At 37.8% G+C, this 27,346-nt stretch overlaps 1 protein-coding gene across 4 annotated transcripts in view; it reads right to left on the reverse strand.

Moving 5' to 3' along the window:
• LPIN2 (lipin 2) overlaps positions 1-27,346 on the reverse strand; it is an 85,965-nt gene that overhangs the window by 22,117 nt on the left and 36,502 nt on the right. For all 4 annotated transcript variants that reach the window (XM_069468540.1, XM_069468542.1, XM_069468539.1 and 1 more), the window contains exons 2-6: positions 19,689-19,889; positions 10,895-10,990; positions 7,946-8,247; positions 758-865; positions 149-272 (exon numbers count right to left, since the gene is read on the reverse strand). In XM_069468540.1, the coding sequence (XP_069324641.1) occupies positions 149-272; positions 758-865; positions 7,946-8,247; positions 10,895-10,990; positions 19,689-19,889 (831 nt within the window). The remainder of the gene's footprint in view (positions 1-148; positions 273-757; positions 866-7,945; positions 8,248-10,894; positions 10,991-19,688; positions 19,890-27,346) is intronic.

The raw sequence follows: 27,346 nt of genomic DNA on the forward strand, positions 1-27,346 counted from the left end.
AAATGTTGATTTTGGATTTACTTTTATAGCCACATGAGGGCACTACCATCATTTATATTAAAAAGAGCTCAGTGAGAAATTGCTCCTTTACTTCTGGGCGGAGGGACTCTTCAGCAGACACAGTCCACAGGCAAGTGCACCCTCGTACCTTGGTGGACTCTGGGAACCCGCCCCACGTCCACTCCATGTGAGACTCGGACCTGAGCAGGCTCTCGGTGGGTTTAACCTCCAGCTCTGAATCACTCTCAGGACATGCTGCCTGGGAATAGGTGCTGCAAACACAACAACAAAGACATGCGATGACCTGAAAGTCAGGAAACCTTCAGTCTTGCTGAGCTTGACAAATTAAAAGAAATATAAGAAAAAGAAACATATCAAGGCAGGTAAATTAACATAACTAACACCTGAGGGTTTGACTGCAGAATAAACATTATTGACTACACATTTTTTTCACTGCATTATTCAGTTACAGTCAATAGTTGACACTAAAAGATTAGAATTTAAGAATTGTAGATGGCCAAACTCTATACTGATTATGCAGATCTACAACTAGCCAACACTGTTACAGTAAGTTGGATCACGTTTAGGAACAAATAATTATTGAGAGAAAAGATTCATATTTATGTTAAAAGAAACATTCAGTGACTCTGCTATGAGAAAGAAACGGGAAATAGGCATTACTGTCAAATAACATAAAAATGAGTTAATATATCCTCCCTTCCTCTTTAAGAAACCGAGAAATTTCAAAGACACTTACTTTTCTAAAGGGGACCAATCTCCATCAGATAAGGGGTAGTGATCCCCGGAATGAAAGAGTAAAGGCTCCTTACATTCTTCTTCCTTTAAGGAAGCATTTGAAGACCCTCTGTGAAAGGAAAAACCAAAGAAAGGCAGGAACAATGACATTTCTGTCAGCTTTAAAATATCTCCCAAATCTATGGACATATTGCATAAACAATAAAAATGAAGAGGGCCAAATGATTGATAACCCTTTTAAAAGGCAAATATGAAGAACGGGAGATTTGCCAGTGCCACCCGCCATATACTACTGCAATTACTATTTAAATATGGAATAGAGGAAAGACAGAAGAGAACTGTGATTAAAAATTTCTTTTTACATCCCTTAGGGGCAAATTGGTTCAAAGACTAAAAGAATAAAACTAAGGCATTTTGTATTATTTCATTCAATCTTTATAAATCTGAGATAGCAATATTCCATTTTAGGTATTAGGTAATCAAGAATCCAGAGAAGCTTAATAACTTGCCCAAAGTCAAAAAAGTAGTAAGTAATTGGAGTCAAAACAAGCAAACCCTAACTCTTCCCACTATACTCCCCTGTATATTACAGAAAATATAAGAATATTAGTTGAAGATAAGAGATAATGGCTCAAAAAAATACCCTAAACTCTTAAAAACCCAGGACTAATTTTCTGGTTTGGCTCAGGAATTATCTGAGAACTTTCTCTTTACTTAGAATCCGTAAGATGTAGAGATGTGGGGATACAAAAATATGATAAATGTGTTTACGATTCATACACAGACCTTGGAATTGTAGAAGGTTAGACTAATGCTAATAAGGTTTTAATTAATTTACCCTTTGGTTTTCTTCAATTTGCAGAGTTAATATAACTAACTTGCCATATAACCTTGCAAACATCCCTCAGAAGCACTGCGGGCCCCAGTTTTCATGTTTAGTTGGAAACTTATCACTTGTCCTGTCTACTTCACAGAGTCGATGTGAGATATATGTGGTATAGCACGTGGAAATCTCTGAAAAGTACAAAGAAACTCTGAAAAGCATAAAGCACCACATCATATAAGTTTAAGTGCTTCTTACAGAAAATTCAATGTTCTAACAGGATAGATACTAAATGTAAATGGGAATATTCATATCACTTAATTTGCTGGACTACAAACAATAGAAAACCAGTTCACTATTTTTTTAGTATTACTTTTCTTCCTTTGTATTTTAACATACTCTGCTTTACCACCAACTCTGACATGTAACAATTTTTCCACATAGCTACATCTTTTTTTTTTTTTTTTTTTTGAGACAGAGTCTCACTCTGTTGCCCAGGCTAGAGTGAGTGCCGTGGCGTCAGCTTAGCTCACAGCAACCTCAGACTCCTGAGCTCAAGCGATCCTCCTGTCTCAGCCTCCCGAGTAGCTGGGACTACAGGCATGCGCCACCATGCCCGGCTAATTTTTTCTATATATATTTTTAGCTGTCCATATAGTTTCTTTCTATTTTTAGTAGAGGTGGGGTCTCGCTCTTGCTCAGGCTGGTCTCGAACTCCTGAGCTCAAACGATCCGCCCACCTCGGCCTCCCAGAGTGCTAGGATTACAGGCGTGAGCCACCGCGCCCGGCCAGCTACATCTTTTAATTTAAGGTTTTCCTTACTCCAATCATCTCTCTTCCAGAGGATTACTCGGGCATACAACCTCATTCAAGGGAAGAAAAACATACCTGAGAAAGGCAGGTACCTAGGAAAAAATATTCCATTTCTTAATAAAGGAAAATCAAAAGGCAAACTTTCCCTTAGGAAAGGGAAAATCAGATGCTTGGGAATGGTTCTTATTTGTCCAATTTGAAAGGATACATCGTCTTGACCCATCGCTATTTATTTATGTAAAAGTGGTCTGAAAAGAACAATGTAAAAGCCACACAAATTTCTTTTAAAAGAAATTTTTATATTAAAAATATTTTACTTTTGGGCCGGGCGCGGTGGCTCACGCCTGTAATCCTAGCACTCTGGGAGGCCGAGGTGGGCGGATCGTTTGAGCTCAGGAGTTCGAGACCAGCCTGAGCAAGAGCGAGACCCCCACCTCTACTAAAAAATAGAAAGAAATTATATGGACAGCTAAAAATATATATAGAAAAAAAATTAGCCGGGCATGGTGGCGCATGCCTGTAGTCCCAGCTACTCGGGAGGCTGAGACAGGAGGATCGCTTGAGCTCAGGAGTTTGAGGTTGCTGTGAGCTAGGCTGACGCCACGGCACTCACTCTAGCCTGGGCAACAGAGTGAGACTCTGTCTCAAAAAAAAAAAAAAAAAAAAAAAATTTTACTTTTGGAACACATTCCAGTAAGCCAAGAAGAATTAGGCAAAGCAAATAGCATTTAATAAAATTGAAAGAGACATCAGGTACCATAAAGAGTTTACAACCCCAGAAATATACATGAGATAGCCTTTTCTGGGCATATCCTAACAAAAATAGAGCTTATTAGTCTAGGCCCGTTAGAGTGACAGAAAAGGTTTCTTATGTTGAGGTTCCTTTAGGTCTTCTGATTCTTTTATTAAAATAGGACTTCTAAAGACCTGTAAGCACTTTCAAAATGACACATATGCCTGAGAACACCGACCAGTGAGGCAGACCATCACAGAGTAACTTAAACCAAGCACATGACATGAGGCTATAAGGGAGCATACATAGTAGAATGTGAAGAAAATAGCATAAATGCTGATTCTATCTGTGCTAAAACACAGGAGTGCTAATATAAACATCAGCACTGAGCAGAAGAGAGAAACAGTTTAACTCTAAGCCAGGCCTGGGGCTTCCAGTTCCTGAGGTTCACAGTCAGTGTGTACAGGGCACCTCAGCTTTCAGAGACGTGCCTCAATATCCTGTCTTCAAACTTGGCATCATTTTGTAAGCCAACATTTTTCTAATTCAAAAGCTAACAGGTTATGAGGACACATACAACTGCCAAAATTCACTGAACTGCACACTTAAGATCTGTGAATAGTGTTGGATGTAAGTTGCATATCAATTTTTTTCAAGTGAGGGTAAAGTCAATAAAGCTAAAATAAATAACCTAAATTAATTATGTGGGATAAATTATAGGTACAAAATGAGTTTTAAACTATTTAATTGGTAGTAGGGGATATACGGGGTTGCTAACTACCATGACCAAAGATTACTAACTTTCTTAACAATATGTTTATCAGCAACCTTAGCACAGTATTAATTCATGAATTTCAGTATGGCTAATGACCTAAATTAGCATTTGGATATAGAAGATTTCCCAGAAAAGATATCCCTCTTAACAGGATGAATGGACCCATGGTTCTCTCTGTGTGCTGTGTCAGAAACGAAGAGGAAGAAAGGCAGGGTGCGCCTGGGAGAACCTTGCCACCCTGAATATCTGCACTCACCCCAGAACAACATGGAGGGTGGGTTTCTAGAAGCCAGTTACTGATCAGGAAACAAAATAGGTAGCCTCAGGGCAATAGATGCTGTCTGTGAGAAGTCTTAGCCTCCCTGGACTCAGCTTCCAGATACAATTTTTTAAGCAAGTCTCCTTTAGTGGATTAAAAGTTGAGATTCCTTTTTGATGGTCTGGTCTTGATCCTCCATTATTGCTATTGCAGGGTATTGCAATATTTCCATCAGTGTTATGTTTCGTATATTTGCACTGAAGATTGTGCTAAAACACGATCTCATTTGACAAGTCTCTTCCCTCCAAAAGGCTAGTTAATGCCTAGGTACAACATTTTTAGTATACACACACATCCATCCACCCTCCAGAAGGACAAACAAGGCTTCCACACTATCTCCAAGCCAAAAGTCCATCTTTAGGAACAGAGAGAGACTCAACTAGGTACAGTTTAAACCAAGCCCTGTGTAGTTTAAAGCTCTCCAATGTCCAGAAATGAGTTTCTTCTAGCTGTGCAACAGCAACCTGCTTTAAAGAATGAGTCCCTCTTTCATTTGCCTCCTCAAGGACCCTCAAAATCAACCTTAATTCTATTATCAATAAAAGTCTTGAGAAGAGTTTAAATAGAATATCATTTTATCAAAATAAAATAAAACCTATTTTATGTATGTTCTCTGGAAACAGAATTTCTTTCCTAAGTGGTAGGGGATGAGGAGAGTAAGGTATATAAAAGCTGCAAATTCCCCAATCCCACATAATTCCTAGACCTCACAACTGCAAAAGCAACAGACTTCCTGTTCTTTTTCTCTCAGATTCTTGAATGTGCTGTTTCATATGCTGTTAATGACCCTAAATAGCTTCCCTTGGATTATTTTAGAACGTAGGTGCTGCACTGAAAGGGGCCTGGCAAACCATGTAGTTCAATCCCCTTATTTCATAGACTAAGAAACCAAGGCCCTGAGTGATAAAGAGGGCTACTGTTCCACAATCTATAATGGGCCAGTCTACCTTTTAGCTAACACTTAATTCAGAATATGACCTGAACTCACAACTGTTTACATTTTGTCCTCTTTTTTTTTTTTAAAAGTCCTAATTTCTGCTGGCTTCATAATTAAGCAGATTCTATTTTAAGGAAATTTTAGAAAAGAGTTCCTCCAAGTGGGTAGCATCTATAATTCATCTAAAGAAAAAGCAAACTACCAAGCTCCTGCAATGCCCTAGTTTATGTGTGTTATGACAGGCTTGCTCACTAGGCAAGCAAGGTGCTGGCTGAGAGATGGGCTGGCCACCATTCATAACTGTCACCCAAATTGGTATACCAACAGCCTTTCTCACACAATCTCTGGCAATGCATTGACTTACAATACTCATTTACAAAATACCTTTAGAATATGATTCTTGTGCATTCAGTAGGGTACTTTGCATGTGTTTTAGACATATTTTATAATAACTTTCCAAGTTGAAGCTGCAGATTGTTCTTATTCAGGAGTTCTAAATTTTGTTCTATTATTATGTTAACAAAGGACACATGTCAATAAAACTTTGCAGGCAAAAGTATTACTTCACCTTTTTTTGGGTACATCTTGCAAGAATTTTAGTGGGAAAATATTTTTAGGAATAAAGCACTTAAGGGAACGTTACAATGCTAATCCATATAAAATTTAGTTGTGTAAATATTTCAAGTTTTTCTCAAAAGAATACACATTTCTTGTGCATCTACACATTTTAGTATACATACAAAACTTTTTTATTTTATTATTTTTTTTTGTGGCAGAGTCCCACTATGTCACCCTGGCTAGAGTGCTGTGGCATCAGCATAGCTCACAGCAACCTCAAACTCCTGGGCTCAAGCAATCCTTCTGCCTCAGCTTCCTAAGTAGCTGGGACTACAGGAATGCGCCACCATGCACGGTTAATTTTTTCTATATATTTTTAGTTGTCCAGGTAATTTCTTTCTATTTTTTAGTAGAGATGGGGTCTCACTCTTGCTCAGGCTGGTTTCGAACACCTGAGCTCAAATGATCTGCCTGTCTCGGCCCCAGAGTGCTAGGATTACAGGCGTGAGCACCAGGCCCATACAAAACTTTCAAAGGAATTGTTTATGTTTTTAACAGTCCTGAAATCAAGCAGGAGATTGAAGATGCTCATAGTTTATTCTTAGGCAAGGGAAGAATAAATAAGCTTTAAGAGACTGAAAGCAGGGGGAAAAAAAGACAGGAAAAACAGTCTCCTTTTAAGAAATTATGGTACTTTTTAATTAGCTTAAAATTCTTTGGCAATCAATGATATATATAAAAGTAGAACTTAGAACATTTATAATGAAACTCTTCCCAGCTAGTATTTTGATGCTGACAAAATAAATTACCCAAATTTGTGGATTTATTTAGGATTTTAAAATTTTACTGGTATAATTTAGAGCCTAATGTACTTTTTCAATGATTGCTTTCCATCTTCTGTTGTTTAGTTCTAACAGAGGAATTTCTGCATTCTAGCAGAACTAAAATCAAAGTCTAATATGTTCAGTGTTGGAGGAGTGAAAAAGAATACCACAGACATGTCAGTTGGTAATAAAACAAGGTGGGCAGAAAAAAATTTTATGTATTAAAAATTACTACCAAATAAGGAATTTTATTCCAGGACCCACAATCCAGATTTTGAAATTTTAGAAAATGATTTAATAGTGTTGCCAAAGAGGGATTCATTAATATACTGTCTTATTCACTAATGTAGTATAATTACAATAATATATTGATGACAATTTATTCCTTACTTGAGCATTTAAAGCAAAACTTTGGTAAATAAGACACATACTAGAGTTTACTCTTGGTATACGTTTAGTTTATGTAACTAGAGAAAGAAATTATCTCCCCTTTTTTCCATAATGAAAAACACTTTAACAGCACTACTTTTCTCAGGAAGCAGGGCATGATCTCTCTTCTCAGCAGCTGAGGTGGAAACATTCAAGTGGACCAGCATCTCCCCCATAAAGCCACCCCCACTTCCAATAAATAAAGTTTGGAAATGCAGAGCCACTCGTGGGCAGCAGCTTCCTGTCCAATGGTCACCAACAAAGAGAACCACCCACGGACACACAGTGGTCCTTCTATAGCCAAGAGGACCACTGAGTGGAACAGGTGGAGGAAAACTGAATCCTGAATGAGAAAACATATGTTCTCCTCCCAACTGTTACCTTTAAACCCCGGGCAGTGCAAACTTGATAACTGGTATGTATTTTGAGCTCTTCCACTGAGCTGGCAAATTAGTGGTGATCAAGATTTCTCACTTTAAAAAAACGAAACTTCTTCCTCTTCAACTTACTAAGATATTTTCATGATTAATTCAAATAAAACAGAACTCTGAACTTCTCAGGAAAAGATGAGCTCTCAAGCACAAGACCACGGGGTAGGGAAATCCTGACATTGTGCCCACCTGTATCTGTTCACCCAGGGTAAATCACTAACTCAAGATCTTCTTTTGACTTACCATTTATTTGGCTTTTGGAAACTTACTAGATGAAAAAAGAGATACCACCAGTCTGCTACAAATGACATTTTAGTACCATAGCAGGATGTCTGATAAGAAATTTTGTAGAATTGTAGAAAGGAACAAGGAAAATGCCTCTCCTGTCTGATTCCACAACAAACCATCAGAGGGAAAAACAAGTCCAAATCTTACACTACACATCTGTAAAGGAAAGGGTAGCCTCTGGCTTTACCTGAGCTCTACCTACAGCATGAGTGGATGGCCAGGTACTCGCATAAGACCCTTCTCAGGCTGAGAGCCTACCTTGCCGAGTGGGCGCCCTTATCATCATCAGAGCTCACGCCCACATCACAGGTGTCTTCTGCAGCAGGAGAAGCAGCCTGCTCTTCCTTCTTACTGTCCTGTTTGCATTTCTTTCTCCTTCGTTTTTTCTTTTTCACAGAACTTGGAGTGAAAACTGTCTCTGTTTCCAAAGTGTGTGAGATGTCTGAACTCTGAGATGGTCTTTCACCTCCACCCAATTTCATCAAAGGGGTGTCAATATCTTTAAAGAACTGATCTTCAGTTGGAATTGGTGAGGTGGCAAGGTAAGCAGGAAGCTTTTCCTAAAGGAGAACATGGAGAAAGAAAAGTTATCCGTGACAAACTGGACAGTGAATCAAAACAATAATTAACATTTTGAGTATATAAAGTTTCACAGTAGTAGGAAAAAATACTTATTTCCTAAAGGTAAGAAAGTTACACATCCCGCTCTACTCTCGGTAGGTCTTTACGCTACAGCTAAATGGTAGCCCATTTCGGGCCATGTAACTGAGCACACTTGGAGGAACTGATGTGCCACATCCGTGTGGAACACCCCAGAGCTGTGATTAAAGCAGAGCCAATTGAATTCTTTGCAAAGAGAAGGTCAAAGCAGCAACCGCATTCCAAGGAGGTGTCACAAAGGACTCTGTTAAGAACTTACGCAGAACAGTAAGAACAGGATAAAGCACAAGGCAGAGATTAAGGACACTGCATCAGACAAAGGGCAGCAGGACACGTAAGTGAGCAGAGGAACTGTGGTGAATGTAGAGTGGTCAATGCTTATGTTTTGCCAAATTAATTGAGGATGGAGACAATACCCTATAACAAATGATATCTGAATTTTTAAGCCGTAAAGTATTTAACATATCCTTTTAGGAATTCAAAAGAAAAAAATAAGGCTTAATATTTAAAAGTAATTAAACTCTTAATCTAATACTGAATGAATGATCAAGTCTGGTGTTCAGTAAATTAACATTTTAACCATTTCTTTCATTTCTTTTTATCACTGGGGAAAATGGAAGATACGTAACAGAGATATAAATTAACCCCAGAAAATTTAGAACACTCAAGTTTTTACATAACAGTCTTAAAAATGTGTGGGTTTCCATAATTGTTTTCTACTAAGCTTTTGAACTTGGCTTTCACAAATACATCATCCCAACACTGCATTAAGTTTTATTTACCTAGGAGAAATTTGTGTTCACCAGCAATACACATGTCCCCAAGGCACCAAGATGAGAGGCTGTGGTCTTTTAATTCAATAATCTGTTTACTTTACTTCTTGAAAGCTGTTTTTGTTTCTGGTGGTATTTCCTATTTCTATTACAGCAATGTTTATGTGTTGGAAATAACCTGAATGTCTACCAGTAAGAGAATGGTTGAATAAATTATGGTATATCCATACTATGGAATATTGTACAGTTATTAAAAGGACAGAGTTGGATCCAGAACTACTGACTTGAAAGGGATGTTGATGACATACAGTTAAATGAGAAAAGTTTGAGAAAAACAAAAAGCAAATAAATGGCAGCCAGAAACGTTTTTCATAATTTTCCTTGTCCTCTAAATTATGAACTCTTGAAGGGGTAGAGAGCGTGTTTTGTAGTATGTGGCACAGAGTAGTAATGCCAGTGTTTCTTGGATGAATTAACCAATTTTTTATTTTAAAGAGAAGCACACTATACTAGAGGAAATTTGGTCAATTTGGTCATACATGGAATAGGAAAAAAAGGCTGAAAATCTGACATTCTCCAACTTGACCTTGCTAAGCATAGTTTTTAATGGAATTGTCAGAATAAACCATGAAAACTAGGTAACAATATCAACAATCCAGTCCTCTCACTGTATCTGTTGATTTACACAAAACTCAATCAACGTTATGGACCATATGTGATTTTAAGAAACACATCAAAAATGTTTTATTCTTGTGACAAATGTCATTTATTATGTTTCATTCTGTTTTTTGCCTCTGTCTCTGATGAGGAAAAATTTTGCTTAGGCGATGTATATGCAAATAACATGAAAATAAGTAATTACGATACTAGAAAAAGCACCAGTCTGGTAAGGGTCTACTTCATACATCATACTGTTTCAATGCCGCTTTGCATACCGGTACCAACATTGTTAGCTTCTCTCTAAACTCAAAAATGATAATCTCATTTTGCTATTGTTTGATTTTTAAAATGAATTTATAACACCAAACTGGCAGTTCATCTTCAAAACCAAAAAAAATAGTCCTGTACCCTTAGTTAACTTTATGTTTATCAGTTTTGCTATTTGTGATTTTATTCTTCATGAAGAAAAATGTAATGATACCTTTGAAAGAATTTTTTAAAAGATCCACATTAAACCCATCAATAATTGTTCACTACTATTCAAATAGGTAGAAACACAGTATGTATTGAGGACAGGGAGGACATGACAAATTGTGCTCTCTTGCTGAAAGAAGCCAAACATGTAATCATTTATAAAAGCATACAGGCCAATTAATTTAAATCTCTTGAGACCATAAATTAATTTACGTGACTATTCAAGGTTAGAGATGTACTATCCCTACCAAAATGGTTAACATTATTTCCAAGTTTAAAGGTCATAATACACAGCCAGAAGAGAGAGGTCTTAATTACTCAGATGGAAAAGAATGTATTCAAGTCAAGGTGTGAACTGTAATAGACACTAAGTAAGCTCATTAAAGTTCGAGATGTACCTTCCCTTACAAAAGAAGCATGTACAAAGGCTCTCTGTACCCTGAAACTTGTATGGAGAAAAGTTCCTCATCCCTCCAGCTCCTTTTTGACAACTTAGTTCTTCAACCTGAATCTAAAGCTTGTCTAGCCAGCAACAGTGATATGTATACTGACCAGGAAAACTGCAGAACATTCCCATTTGGGACACGCACAGGAGGCCTGAGCACAACACGTAAGGAGGGTGTGACCCACAAGAACTTACATATTCCTCTTCGGTCTCCTCCACAAAGAAAGCTTCTCCGTTGTCACCTAATTTCATGTGAAGATCCACTGCATTGCCATTGATTTCTATGTCAATCTAAGCAGAGAAACAAAGTGTAATTGGGCATTCAGTCTTTCCTTCAAGCTAAAATAAGGGTAAATACCAGGTTCTTAAGCCAAACTTGGTATCGAGGTTCCCAGAGCAACACTGCTACCTGAACTCATTCTACCCCTAAAAACCAAATGTACCTGGGGCAAGGGGAGGAGGGATGGATAACCAGGCATTGAAAGAAAATGTTTCACCACCTATTTTACAACGTATGAAAAGTTTTAATTGTTTAATTTCTCAAATGTCGTAAAATGGGGGAAGTATCACTGTCAAACATTTGTACACTTTCCAAGTTACGGCACAGGCAGCCTAACTTCACACAGACACCCCCAAGTTTTAGTAACCTCAGTATGTGATCTGTGAGCAACTGTATCAAGTACAACTTCACTGCCACCTCTGCCCTCCACAGATCACTATGTAAATAACAGATGTTGTCATGATCAGTGATCAGTCACGGCACTTCTTCAAAGTTTATTGGTGATTAGTCATTGCGCATCTGTTATTCAGTTCAGACACAGACAGCAAAGACTGTAGTTGTGTGGCTTCCTCATCTCCCGGTGATAAACCCACATAAAATATTTTATAAAAATGGACAACTGGAAGAGGAAATTGGCCAAGATGTAAGTACAGCAAAGAAACAAGAAGTGAAATTTGAATCTACCATAAGTGGAGTTACGGACGACGTAGCTGACTGTGGGAAAGGTGATCCTGCCACCATTCAAGAGATTCTGGATGTCAAGAGACTCCACATGTGCAGCTGGAGGAACCCATGACAATGAGCTTATTACCTTTTTAAAGAAGAAAGTGGCTGTGACCAAAAGGATGAAGGTGGCCCCAAGGAAGTGACACAAGCAAAAAATCTGACATAAAGGAAACCTCAGAGCTATTCATGACATTGGAAGCTCAAAGAATGAAAAGTTAAAAGCTGATCCAAACTTAGAAAAGGAGTATAACAACTTGCCAAGACATAGAAAAGGCGCTCACTTTGTATCATATGTCAAGGCAAAGCCCTGTTCAAACTACACTTGGTAAGATTTTTTACAAAGGAATAAGACACTTCAGTTCTGCATGCTGCCAATATTTTAAAATTGCAGTATATTAAATAAATACTATTTTGCTATTTCTAACTTTCCTATACATTTATAACTGACAGTAGAATTTTTAAAGTTTTGACAAAAATGTGTAAAGGTTTTGAAAAAAACTATAATTTTCTCTATTGTTTATTAAGCTCATTCACTTTGCATGGTTTCCACCTGCCCAGTCCTTTTTATGGGCTGCACTACCATGCAAAGTAAGCACTGTTTATAATACTAAATGCTACCCAATCACTTAACACTTAACTGCCATGAGAGTTGTACTTAGCTCACTCTAGTTTTGACCCCAGGGCCGTGTGAAGAGTATTTAAAATCTTGTTGATGCTCTTATTGTTACAATTAACATTGACAATGTAATTCTAAAAACGTGGATTAAATGAATAAAAGTCAATAAATTTCATTTTTTCTATTTATGTTTACTTTAAATTACACTCAAAGCTTTTATTCTACTTTCGTAATAAAACACTGTGGCCCCATGGAAAAGTTTCTATTTTTTGTGTGTGTGGCAGTCAGTTGTGTTAAAAATAATGAATCCACATCCCTTAAAAATCATTTTTCTGTAGGCTGGAATACATACTTCTAAATACATTATAATAATGAATGAACACCAACTTTCAAAAGTCTTACAGATAAACTTTGAACTCCAACATTAGACTGTTCAGGGGTTATACAGACAGAAAATAGAACAGTCTGTAGTCTATATGTGCTTAATTCTGCACAGCCCTCCTGGTGGGAACAAACTGCATTGTCAGCTAGGTTTTTCCCAAAAAATATCAATTATTCCCTCTGACCAGGGATGGAGTGCTGGTTCACATTTGGTCACTGACGGTAGCTCTGCTTTCCCAGGTAACAATGGGATTAGTAGTATCACATTTTTAAAAAAATTTAGGTAGACATTTTATCAAAATGTTCATTATAAAAATCCTATTTATGAATAACATAACCACACTGAAGAAGGTGAGGAAGAAAGGAACTAACCTAAGTAACTTAGGAAAATAGTCTTCTGACTACGTATTTTAAGTCTAAAGACATTTTAATATATAGAACTACAAACAAATATTGCATAGTAGTTTGTAAATTTTTCTTAATCACAGAGATGTGAGCTAGCAATTCTGAAACAAATGTGTTTTCTTGGATTGAGCAACTAAGTAGATACGCCGTGGATAATCACAGCCATGTTTTCTACTATAACAGAAAAAAAGCTACAAACAAGAAGGGAAGGAAGCCTGTGAGGATAGACTAGAATCAGAGAAATCCATGTGAGCTCATGATTTGTATCTAATATATCGGTGTAGATGTACATGTGTATGCGTATGTGTACACACACACACATTTACTAGCTCTGCCAGCTGAGAGAGCCTAGAAGCAATAATACCTCATTAGTAACGAGCACACCTCAAGTGACCAGATCTTTGTTTCTAAATACCATTCTCCAAGAGAAGGAACCAGAGTTCCCTGGAAAAGTAAAATAAATTAATTTTATAAAGGAAAATTGAATGAGGAAATTGGCCAAGATGAAAATGCAGCAAAAGTGAAATATGAATCTAACACACATGGAGTTATGGTAGAAGTAAAATAATTAATTCCAGGGCTGAGGCAGGGAAAGTAGGTTCTTCTGGAACACCTTTTAGTTCCAGAAAGGAAGGAAGGGCTCAAAAAATGATGGGAGCATTTCAAAGGGACTCAACTTGAAGGAGCTATACTAATAGCCAAACTGAGACAATACGAGCAACTAAATAATGATAATAATGGATAACTCATACTGTAAAACTGATATCCATGAGTTCATACTGATATACACAAATAATTGAATAATTAAGTAAATAGGAGAGAAGGAATAGCTCTTTGATAAGGCAGAATTTCAATTAATAAATGAAGTAGGAATAATAGAAATAGAAAAATCACCATTTGGTAAACATCACAGCAATAATTATTGTAGGCAAAATTCATCAACGTATGCTAAAATTCATGGGTAGAAATACAATGAAAAACAGGATTGTTGTAGAGTCTCAGTATTTCTCCCCAAGGAGAAACCTAGCAGACACCATTAACCAAGTGATCAAAGTTAGTATCCTCAGTAATGAGACACAGCAACATGATGGGCCTCCTGATGTGATGCACTGACAAGGGCACAGCATCACTGTGTTATTCCTGCCCCAAATGAGAAAATGTAAACTTATATTGAGTGACAGTCTACATTATAACTGCTCTGTACTCTTTAACAGTCAAAATCACAAAGACTGAGGGGGCAGGCATAACGGTGCACCTGTAGTCCCAGCTGCTTGGGAGGCTAAGGTGGGAGGATCCCTTGGCCCAGGAATTTGAGTTCAGCCTGGGCAACACAGTGAGACCTGGACTCCACTAAGAGGAGGAAAAGGAAAAGAGAAGAGAGGAGAGGGAAGGGGAAGGGGGAGGGGGAGGGGGAGGGGAGGAGGGGGGGGAGAGAGGGAGAGGGAGAGAAGGGAAGAGAAGGGGGAAGGGGGAGGGGAGAGGGAAGGAAAGGGAAGAAGGAAAGAGGAAGAGGAAGGAGGAGGAGGGAAGAGGGAGGAAGAGGAGGAACAACTTATGAAAAAGCTTTGTGTAGTTCAGTAGCCAAAAGAAAGACGGAGGAACTCTAAGAGAATGCAGGATGAAAGCAATGTGGAGCTCTGGAAAGGATCCTGAAACAGAAGACAGAAGTGGAAAAACTGATGAAATTTAGGTAAGGTCTAAATTTCACCACCTTAACTTTTAAAGATCAAATATGATATTGCTCAATATGACTGTTGACTTTATTCTCTTGATTTGACTTTGAATGGAGTTTGGTCTTTCCCAAAATTAAACCTAACATCAAACTGTGCCAAAATTCCAGAGATGCTCAACACCACAGTTTTGCAATGGAAAGTTTCTAAGTCACCAAGCAAACTAAGAGTTAACAGTATTACACCAATGTTAATTTCCTGGTTCTGATCATTGTAGGATGGCCATGTAATATGTTAACATTAGGGGAAAAAGGTGGATGAAAAATATATGCAAAACTTTTAAAACTACATATGCAACTTGTCTGTTAGTAAAATTAACTCAAAAAATAAAAAGTTACAAAGTCAGTCAACATCATGAAAAACAAAGAGTGAGTGAGGAACTGTCACAGAGTGGCAGAGACTAAGATGACAGGACAAAAAAACACTCCTTTTAATTGTGGAAATGATTTCATGGCTACAAATGTGTTAAATTGTATCCTTTACATATGTGAAGTTTATTGTATATTATAAAACAATAAAGCTGTAAAAAAGGATGAACAAAGAAAATGGGAAAATGAGCAATTAATACAGAGTAATGAGTAAAAAAATTCTATCCAATTTAAGAAATGTTGATAAAATGATTACTCAAAAATTCATTTTACTTTTACTTTTTAAATGAAATGGCTGCATAAATCAGTTTCAATAGGACAAATACTAACCACTTTTCACTCAGCCTTCCTTAACATTTTATATTAGTCTGAATATTTACTGCAGAGAAACTCAGGCTGGCAGAAGTTACTTAAGCATCTCTAGAGTCAAAATAAAATTTCTGAAGCAGCTGCAACAATAGTAGCTTCTTCTACAATCATAGAAATCATGTTTACTAACTTAAAAAATTTATGTGAAAACTTAAATAGTAAAAAGGCTTATTTTTTCCACATTTTAAGTTTCTCAGGATAACTTCAGTAAAATATTTAAATTTATTTGACTAGAAGTTGAACATAGAAAATAATTAAAATAATCATTTGTTGATTTGTTGTATAAACTCTTTGTTTAGATTAAATAATACAAATTAGTTATTTTATATTTAATAAAAAATAGATTCAAACCAGTATTCTTCAAAATTTTCATTTTAGGAGGTTAGCCATTCATCCAGTATAGCTGGGAAAATAGAATAATGCTTCTTTAGGATGCAAACTCAGAGTCTAAGCTATTTATATACCATCTTAGAACACTTAACACTTCACCACCTTTACTTTTAAAGAGCAAAAGACATTGCTCAATGTGACTGTTGACTTTATTCTCTTGATTTGACTTTGAATGAAGTTTGGTCTTTCCCAAAATTAAACCTAACATCAAACTGTGCCGATACTGAGTATATTTAAAAGAATATGCCATGAGCTCTTTTGGCAACAAAGGAATAAGATTTTAAAAATATTTTGAAAGATAGTACCAAGTTGGAATAAATGCTTCCCAAGATGATTATATGAAAGAGGACACTCATTATGATGCATTAATTTCTAGTCAACTGGCTTTTAAAATAACCATTCATTTTCATACAGTCATGCTTCCTACATTGTGGCTCAATCTTGCTCAACATGTATGACTAAGCTGTTGAAATGGAACTGGTATCTCTGAGAAATACTACTTGATTTGGCTTGCCATTCACTAGGTAAGACATCTCTGTCTTTTGGGAACCGAGTCATCCTCTATATTTCAGACCATATACAGATTGAGCATCCCAAATCCAAAAATCCCAAATCCAAAAATCCCAAATCCAAAAATCCCAAATCCAAAAATTCTTGAGCACTAACATGACACTCAAAAGGAAATGCTCACTGGAGCACTTCAGATTTTAGATTTTCGTATTTGGGATGCCTAACCAGTAAGTATAGTGCTAATATTCCAAAAAAGAAAACTGAAATCCAAAACACTTATGGTCCCAAGCATTTTGGATAAGGGATACTCAACCTGTATTTCAGGTATGGCTTCAGGGAATGAAGGTGGGGCTGTTGTCCAAGCCAAGCTAATCAATATATTCCATCTCTAGCTACAGCAACAGATGGTGAGACTAAATACTGAGACTCCTGTAGGAAGCTCTCCTTTCACTGGGGTTGAATAATGGGAACTGAGCCTGGAGGTATTGGTCATCCAACTTTAGAAAGAACCCACACAAATGGAAGCAGAAATGAGGTGGGTAAAGAGAAAGAGAATTCTGATAGTACCTTTAGAGCCTCTTAATACAGCCCTGACTAAATCAAATGCCTCTGGACTTTACTTATGCAAGCTTTTTTGCTTAAGCTAGTAGGAGGCAGATTTCTGTCACCAGCTAAGAAAACAGTTCTAACACACTGGGGGTTATTTAACTTTGATAAAGAATCAAATCAGTAGTGTTGTGATAAGTCAAAAAATTAATATTTAAAAATATAAAGTACAGGTTTACCTTCTAAATTTAAACTCCTGAGTTATGAAATATACTAAGAATATTGGTATTCCATCAAGTAAGAACTTATCAATGGCAGTGGGAAAATTATTATACCGCATCTCTCTAAACAGCGGTTTTAAGGTGGTAATGGATTTCAAGTCCACTCTATAGGTGTTGCTATATTTGAAAATTTGTTTCAAGTAAGTTTTGACAGTTTAAAATCAATGACCAGCTTTCCCTAACCCAGGCTGATTTAAAGTAAAACAAATAGTTAATGCAAATTGCCAGCATATCTCAAGGTACATGGTTTCAGTTTTACCATCACAGGAAAGCTGTGTTTTGGTAAATTAAATGGCCATATTGCCTCCCAGACATATTTTCTGGGTTTCTGGGATACCAAGGGAGAGAGGGGGGGAAAAATATTTTTCTCTTTTTCTACATGTCATGGACACACTCCCATTAAAAACTCAAGGGTTTGACAAGATGTGGAACAAAATGAACTGTGTAGCTTTGCACAGAAATTGTATTACTTCTTAAGTTAGAAGCACACAACATGCAGAAAAAGGTGTTTTATCTGCTGTCACCATTTACAGATCCACAAGCGCTTACGTATATCTGCCTGCAGGTTCCATTCTGAAAGGCCAGTGGACTGATCCAATCTGCTGATCAAAAACCCACAGGCCAGCCAAAAAAAAAAAAAGCCTCAGAAACAGTTTTACAAATAGATCCTTACGCAACTAATGGGAAATTTCAGTGCATAAACAGTTTGCTGCTGATTCCCCCAAAACAGACCCAGTCTGAAAGTACTATTAGTATTATTGGAAAGAAAGAAAAAATTCCAGAGATGCTCAACTGTGGCTAAATACCACAGTTTTGCAATGGAAAGTTTCTAAGTCACTAAGCAAACTGCAGCCACTTTTGCTTTCTAAAGGGTGACTCTGAACAGAGGCCAGACCACACAAACCCTGCCACCCTGAAATGTGGCTCTGCAGTGGAAAATGATTTTGTAACACATAGAAATGAGACATTTTTTCCTGGAGGGGGGGAAAAAAATAATATCTAGTTTCGAGGAATCCATCTTCTTTCCCCTCAACATAAGTTTAATTAAATAGAAAGAAACTGCTATTTAAAGAACAATATCAGCTCTGAAAAAGCTGAAAATAAATGTTTTCAACTTATGCCAGTGGTCTTCTAACACAGCGGTCCCCAACCTTGTTGGCACCAGGGACTGGTTTCATGGAAGACAATTTTTCCACAGACTGGAGGTGGGGGAGAGGGATGGTTTCATTCAAGTGCATTACATTTATTGTGCACTTTATTTCTATTATTATTACATTGTAATATATAATGAAATAATTATACAACTCACCATAATGCAGAATCTAATGCCACTGCTGATCTGACAGGAGGCCGAGCTCACGCGGTGATAGCAAGAAGCTATTAATACAGATGATGCTTTGCTCTCTCACCTGCTGCTCATCTCCTGCTATGCAGCATGGTTCCTAACAGGCCATGGACCAGTACCAATCCACGTCCCAGGGGCTGGGAACTGTAGCTCTAAAACATACTTTTAGGCCTGTGCTGGAAAATGGTGAGGATCTTTTGTTGTGCTTAAAAAGCTTGACAAAACCTCTGTACATTATTTAAGTAGATATTATGGGGCAAGAGTAGAAAGAAAAATACTACTATGTATCTGCAAAATTTTATTACTAGCTCAATTTTCTAACTTGATAGACATCAGATATAACCTTCTAACTACTCTGACTACTAAACCTTCTAACTACTCCATAACCTGAAGGGAAGAGGCTATAAAAAAAGACAGACAGACAGAAAGAAACAAAAACCAACATAAATACCTTCTTCCTTAATGAATCTTCCCTAAAACAAATGAAAGTCAACCAGCCTATGGTCTGTGGGTTAGCATTTCAGGCAGATTTGGGGAGAAGTCCTGGTATCAATAACAGAAGTTAGATTACAAATAAGATTTTACAGCTTTGTCAAAACAAAATGTGCTGTTAATTTCCTTTAAACAAATTGAATGTATTATTGATTATATCAGCCTATTCCAGTTACAATTAGTCTGATGGTATTAGCCTAAATACTTTTAAATGCTGTATAAGGAAATTTTTTCTTTTTCTAAATATGCCTAACTTCCACATTTTTAACTCTAGCTTCTGTTTTGCTCTTCTGAGTTGCAACAAGTAGGATTATCATAATCATTTTCAGTTTCTTTTTCCCTTGGAGAGACTTCCTGTGGTAGGGTAGCAGGGTTTTTTGAATTCAGAAGCAACTTCAAAAGCAACATTGTTTTCAGTTTCATTCAGAAAACAAAAACAACCCCCCTCCCCCAAAAAAAACGCCCCAGGAGCTCACAATAACTAACGATTTACTCATTGGCACTGTCCAATTTTTCCCCTCCTTGAGGAAAGGCTATGCACCGCACTCACCACTTTCTCTTTGGATCTCAGGACTCCCAGCTTCCCGAACCGAACGTGGAAAGGCGAACACTGATAGGTGCCATCCTGCTGCTGCACCACAATGACATCAATGCACCCAGAGAGGGTGGCCTGGTTAATGCCCTTGTAGAGTTCCTTCACGGTGACAATCACCTGCCCAGCCAGCTGTCCCACATAATTCATGGTTTGAGACTACAAGAAAAATAATTAAATGAGATGTTAACACTGAATGTGTGGATCTACTGACAATGACAAAGAAATAACTGTAGTAACAAAAACTACATTGTTCATTTGCACACCAGATTTCACACTGTTATTAACTTTGCTAATTTTGAACCCAACAGTCTTATGCTACCACTGTTTCTACACATTTCCACACACAGACAATCCCAGACTGTGTCCTCTTATCCCAGAGGCTGTTCCAGCCAGGGCCTGAGGCATGCAGAAGTTCCTTTTCCTTTCCCACATCACAGACAGTGCCAGCAACTGCCATTAGGGATTTTCCCCTAAAGTTCAGGACCAGCAAGGAATCACCAAAGAACCTTGACCACTACCGCTACCCTCCTGCCCAAAACCGTTTGGAGCCTGGGGCTACTGCGTCCACTCAGACCATAACAGTGAAGCAGAAAAAAACAAACAAAGGTCATCCAGAAGACCACCTCTAGGAGAAACCAGAAATTCATCTTCCAACAGGAACAATGTAGTAAGAGAGGCATTCTGCACTGAACCATTATCTGAACTATTATTATTGTTCAGACACATGCTAGATTAAATAAATTCTGGTGAGCTGGCCTGAGTCTAGCCCATTTATAACATTACTTCTAAGGAAAATTCCTTCAATGCCTCTACACACCTAACTGGAATATCTATTTGTATTCCACAAGGTTCAAAGCACAGAAAAAGTTTTAATCTTGTTCCTTAACCTTAATTCACAATTAAAATCAGGATCACCAGGGGTCTGTAAGGAGTCTGCAAGGAGTCTGCCAGAGAGGAGGGACGCTGCAGCTGAAGCCAAAGTTCTCCTTGGCCCCACCCCCAACTCTTCCACTAATTTAAAAAAAAAAAGGGGAAAAAAATCCTTTAGTCCTAGGGTTGTCAGATTTCATTTCCAGCTACTGAATATACCATTTCACTTGTTAGACACTGACATCCCACAATTTGGGGAAAGCCATTCTCCTGGGACCAGAGTGATGTTGACCAAGACAGGAGACCCTCCTCTCCTGCTCTGGCTAATTCAGAGGCCGACTTTCACCCAACCACAGGCAAGACCCACAGACTGTTCTCCACACTGTTCACCATAAGCACAATTGTTTCTCTAAATCCAGCTTTGGAGCTGCCTCGAGCTTAAATTTCCATGCTTTGAAAAGTTCCAGAGAGCACATTCTGTGTTGCCAGGCAAGTCCAAAGCAGAACTGGGAGAAAGAACGCCATCCCCTTGGGAAAACTCAGGGGCCTGCCAGGACATGTGCCCACACAAAGCCTCACTCAACTCTTCACAGCCGAGTGAGTACCCACAGCAGAGCCCTGATTTGACTCAAAAATCTTTTCTATTCCTACACACAGATGTAATGCATAATCAAGGCTCCTCAGTTCTACACCATGAAGCACAGCCACAGTAATTCTGCCCTGGAAAAATTTTTAAATATTTTAATGCTAATATTACCAAGGCCCCAAAATGCACCTACCAAAGAGCTGTGAGTTTTGTAAACTAGCCACAAAACTTACTACTAAATAACAAAATAAAGTGGAATCCTTTAAAACAATTATGATCTGGTGATGATTTTGGTTTTAGAATAAGTGATTTGATCTGGATAGCGAGGCCAAATTAAGTACATATCAAGTGCACAGTAATTCTTTCTTGAACGAATAGAGGAATAATTGCATGAACCAATAATAAACTAGACTAAAAAAATAAGAAACACATGTGGGGAGGAAATAGTATTTCATCAGCACAGTCACATAACATCATTACATTTTTAAAAATTAACTTTTCTATTTTGAGACCATTGTAGATTCACATGTAGTTGTAAGAAATAATACAGCTAGATTCCATGTATGCTTGACCCAGGTTCCCTAATTGGGAAAACTAGTGCAACATCACAATTGGTATCAGCACTGATTTAGTTAAGATTCGGAACATTTCCATTATCACAAGGATCCCTCTCCTGCTGCCTTCTACAGCCACACCTACTTCCCTCCCACCTCACTCCGTCCTGAATCCCTGGTAACCGCTAATCTGTTCTCTACTTCAATACTTGTCATTTAAAAAAAGCTTAATGGCCACCCTATAATCCTAGCACTCTGGCAGGCCGAGGCGGGCAGATCATTTGAGCTCAGGAGTTCAAGACCAGCCTGAGCAAGAGCGAGACTGCGTCTCTACTAAAAAAATAGAAAGAAATTAGCTGGACAACTAAAACTATATAGAAAAAAATTAGCTGGGCATGGTGGCGCATGCCTGTGGTCCTAGTTACTCGGAAGGCTGAGGCAGGAGGATCGTTTGAATTTGAGGTTGCTGTGAGCTAGGCTGACACCACGGTGCTCTAGCCAGGGCAATGGAGTGAGACTCTGTTTAAAAAAAGAAAAAGCCTAATAAGGTATTTTATTTAACCTACTATATGTAAAATATATTTGAAATGTAATCAGTATAAAATTATTTTTTGCTTTTAACTTTTTGTCATTTTAGGAGAAAATTACATGAGTGGAAACATACTGTATGTAACCTTTTGGGATTGCCTTTTATCACTCAGCATATTTCTCCGGAGATTCATCCAGGTTTTGTATCAACGATTTGTTCCTTTTTACTGCTGAGCAGCATTCCATGGTATGGACATACTATAGTTTGTCTAATCAGTCACCTGTTGAGGGACAGCTGAGCTGTTACCAATGTTTGGCCGTTACAAATAAAGTTATTATTATAAGCATTCACATACAGGTTTTTGTGTGAAAATAAGTTTTAACTTCACTGAGATAAATGCCCATGAGTGGAACTGCTGGGTTGCATAAAAATTGCATGCTTAGATTTTTTAGAAAATTGCCAAACCATGTTCCAGAGTTGCTGTGCCATCGTTTTACATTCCCACCAGCAATGTATGAGAGATCCAGTTATTTGGCATCCACACCACAATGTGGCATTGTCACTATTTTTTATTTAGCCATGACAACAGGTGTGTAAATTTTAATTTGCATTTCCCTAATAGCTAATGATGTTGAACATCTTTCCATATCCTGATTCACTGTGTGTATCTCATTGAATTTTGTTTTATAACAGAGCACTGCAACTAATTTAGAGGAAAAGAGAATACACATCTTTTTTGTTCCTTATTTCTGACGTCACGGTGTATTGTTTTTATATGTTAAGAAACTCTCCAAAGACAGAAGTAAAATAAAATTTAGCGTTAGGTATTTCATCTTTTCACCCTCTTTTACCAGGTAGTTAATTCTTGGCAACACAGAACAGTTCTTCGGAATTTTCATATTGTGTAAGTAATATACATTCATGACGTGCTTTTTGCCTATCATGGTACACACATTAAACGGTATCCAAGTACTTCTTTACATTGCTGCTTGACTGATAGTGGCAATGTTAAAACATTTTGTTACAAGAAATAAAAAAAATACATAACTAATTATATATGCCTTTTCTTAAGTGAAACTGAAAAATAATAACTTTTAAGCATCTACATTCAGATACAAACAAGTCTTAAAAACATAACTGTGTAACAAGCTTATATCAACTAGAGCATAAAATCCATAATTAAGTGTAACTCCATCTATTCAAGGATGATTTTAATTACCATGGTTAAAGGATGTGCTGTTATACACGAAAATCTATTGTGTAAATGCCAGTTGCTAAATGTAGAAAAATACAGGCTGTCAAATGACTGGTTTTCTCTTGGCAGATATAAAACAATTCTATTTATATTATAGGGGCTGGGAAAAAAAAAGTGAAGGGAGGCCTGGTGCCTTAACATGTCCTACACCCTGGGACCAATGAGCAACAACCTGCTATAAGGGTCACCCCAATACAGCTGGAGGAAAAGCAGTTGATCATCATATGCACAAGTGGTAAGTTAAACAGCTTCCTCTTTAAGCAGAATCTAGCACCGTAAAACTTTATTCCTACATACCAGCCCAGCACCAGCCACAATAAAGCAAAAAAAGAACAAAGGCAGGCCTGTCTTGGTAAATGCTTAGGAAAGCCAAATTCTGAACCAGGAGTGGAAAATGCACATGATCATGTAAATCTAGTCATGTACTGGGGGAACACCCCACATTAACTTTTGAAGTAAAGCAAGGATTTAAAAATATAGCAAAATAATGTACATTGTAAACTATTCATCATACTTTACAGTGAATGATGAGAAAAAATGTGGGGAAGGAGGAGAAAATGAAATAAAAACTGCAGAGTGACAGAAACCACGGAAGAGGGATGCAGAAACAAATGAAAAGTCACAGAGAAAAAGCAAAGACAGAAAACATAATCAGAAAGGCAGGCTGACCTGGAGGTGCTTACAGAAAACACAAAGTGGAATGAGGGATGTTCACAGAGCAGCATCCCTATCTTGAGGCTTGCAAGCATAAATAAAAATTTAAAAATGTACTTACTGCTTATTGAAACAGGAAAAGTTCATCCAACCCAGTCTTTTAACAAATACCAAAAATGCTTCTAGCCCATCTCTGAAATATGGTAACAACAATCACACCAGCAGCAACTCTTTTTTTTGAGAGCTTACCATGTTCCAAATTCTAAAGCTTATACGTTATCATCTCAGAACCGTTAAGGTAGTATTATTTCTACTTTTTAAAGATAATGAAATTGAGGCTTGGAAAGGTTAAATTGTTATAAACTGAATGTTTGTGCCCCCCCCCCCCCCCCCCCCCCCCCCGCAACAAATTCACATGTTGAAGCCCTAACCCCCAATGTGACGGCATTTGGAGGTTGGGCCTTTGGGAAGTAATTAAGTTTAATAATTAGCTCATAAGGGTGGAGTCCCCATTTGATGGATTAGTGTCCTTATAAGGAGAGAAAGTGACCAGGGCCATGCTCAAGGCGCACGCGCTCTCTCTCTTTCTCTCTCTCTCTCTTTTCCACATGAGGATACAGCAAGAAGTCTGCAAGCCAGGAAAGGGGCCCTCACCAGATACTGAATCTGCTGGCACTTTGATCTTGGACTTCCTGGTCTCTAGAACTATGAGAAATGAATGTCTTTTATTAAGCCACATTTGTTTAAATCAGCTACCATCTGCGGTATTTTGTTATAGCAGCCCGTGCTAAGAGAGGCATCTTCTTAAACATCGTAAGTTATATTGCTTTTCAACGTTGGGATACTCCCAGTTGACAGAGACTCACTACTTCATGAGAAGTTCATAACAATATAAGACAACTCTAGTTAGTATGTCCAGTAGAAGTTACAATGAATATCACTACCCTCTTCTAAAAGACACTACTACACACCAAAGCGTTTATTACTGTACAACCACAACTGGGTCTCATCTAGTCTGGGCGAAACACTCTTACTCCTTAAAATATCTGAAACGACTGGCTTTACTTTCACTTTTATGACCAAATAGAGAATTGTCTGTGTCTTTCTTTAAATGAGATATCCAAAACTAGACACAATGGCTCAGATACACCCTGACTGATATACACTATATACAATATACACTGTGCTGTTTAGGTTTAGGTACCTGCCCTATGGGCTAGATTAAATGTTGGGAGCGTCCAAAAAAAGAGGTACTTATTGATCACTAACTAAAACATAGAAAAACAAAATCAATAGACAATAGCAACTAGCTTATTAGAGGCCAAATGGCCCTTCACACATAAAATTCAACAGGCCAAATAGTCCTTCATGCATGAAATTCAATAGTGCCTACCATCAGATTTTTCTTATCAAATATTTTAGGGTAGAAAAGGACATACACTGGAATAAATGGGTAGTTTTCAAGATTCCATTATTCACCAGAGGTTTGAAGATTTGCTTAGCATCTTTCCTGAACATCAAAGAAACTAAATTTTCATGATATGTGGTAGGGATTTATATATATAAGTATCACATGCTAACCAACTGGACAACTGGAGCACCCTATAGTAGAGATTTAAAAATGAAATGCACCAGTAAATAGGTTCAATCAAAAATAACTCTTGTTAAGGAAAAGAGTAACAGAGATACAAGGTAGTTAGTAAAATATAACTACAATAATTTATAAATTATCAATACAAAAATGGATACAGTCTGTATCACTTTTATAAGCACCATCAAAACCTGTTTCCTAATTTTTAAGTTTGCGTTCACATTCAATACTAGTATTACTAGTTAGCAGTACCACTATCAACAAGCACCACAACTACGGTTCTTACATGTCCCTCATATATGTGATAAGTGTGGTGTTAACCAATATATATATCATCTCATATAGTCTTCACAAATCCCCATCTGTGTGTGGTATTACTATTCCCATTTACGTGAGGAAATGGAGGTTCAGAAATATCCAAGGTCACCACAGATGAGCCAATATGCAAACTCAAGTCTGAGTCTAGAACCTATGCCCTTAATTGTATCTCTAAGTGACAGAAATACTCTAAGCAACCATGATAAAAGCCTTCTTCACAAAGCTCCCAGATTTCTTACTGTAAGTGGGCTGCTTTCAGTAATCTGAGTATCATTTTTACTTAATGCTACTTTGCCACATAAATATAAAATGATTACAGGGAGTCCAAAGAAGCAACAACCACCCTCCAAGTCTCCTCACACCACTATGAGAGGTAGCATCTACAATTCTAACCCTCCCACCACTGGACCATGGTTCAATGCTATAAAGAGAAGTTTCTGGGAGCATCACAAGTGGCCAGACTTGTGGACAGAGGTAAAAATAGCTTTTATCAAAGAACAGGCCGTTCTGTCTAGCCTGCTGCTCACAGATGTGAGGAATATGCTAGGAGGGAACAGAGACCCCTAGACGCTTCAGGAAATAGACATCAGGACCCTGCTACCTATTCCAGTTTGTGCCTATGCTCCTGGACCAAACACCTCCAGGATGTCCATGATTACACTGTGCATGTGATTAGCACTTAATATTTTTCAAGAACTTTCTCAAACATACCTCATTTGATCAAAAAGAATGTAGGTTATGCAAGGCAGGCACGATTCATTCCATGTTTGAGACTTGAGACAAGAGGTGTTTACTTTCCATTTCTATTCATTAGAACCCAGTTCCTCCTTGACTCAGGGTCCCAACTTTCTCCACTAACTCCCATCTGTGACTTAAATCATTGGGTCTCAAGGTCAACTGGTGTCCTTGAGGGCAAAAAATCTGAGAGCTGAACTCAAGTTATACTCAGTCCCTATAGTTTTTCCTCCAGAAATCCCAGACTAACCGAGAAGTGGCCAAATATGAATCTGGAGGATTCTGGAGGCTAAGAAGTGGGTGACAAAAGGGAGCAATGGGACTCACAGCAGCATCTGCCACAAGCTTCTCCCTGGCCAGGGAGGGCAGGGAGTAAAATTCACCCAGGGGCCTGCCCACATCTTGTGGGACCTTAACCAAGACATTTTATAAAACATTTACACTGTGCCCAGCAGATGCTACAGGGATCACAAACAATGAAAGATCACAACTCAGCCAGACTGAAGGGATGGAAAATTATA

This window comes from Eulemur rufifrons, chromosome 5 (assembly GCF_041146395.1).
Source record: "Eulemur rufifrons isolate Redbay chromosome 5, OSU_ERuf_1, whole genome shotgun sequence".
Classification (NCBI taxonomy): domain Eukaryota; kingdom Metazoa; phylum Chordata; class Mammalia; order Primates; family Lemuridae; genus Eulemur; species Eulemur rufifrons.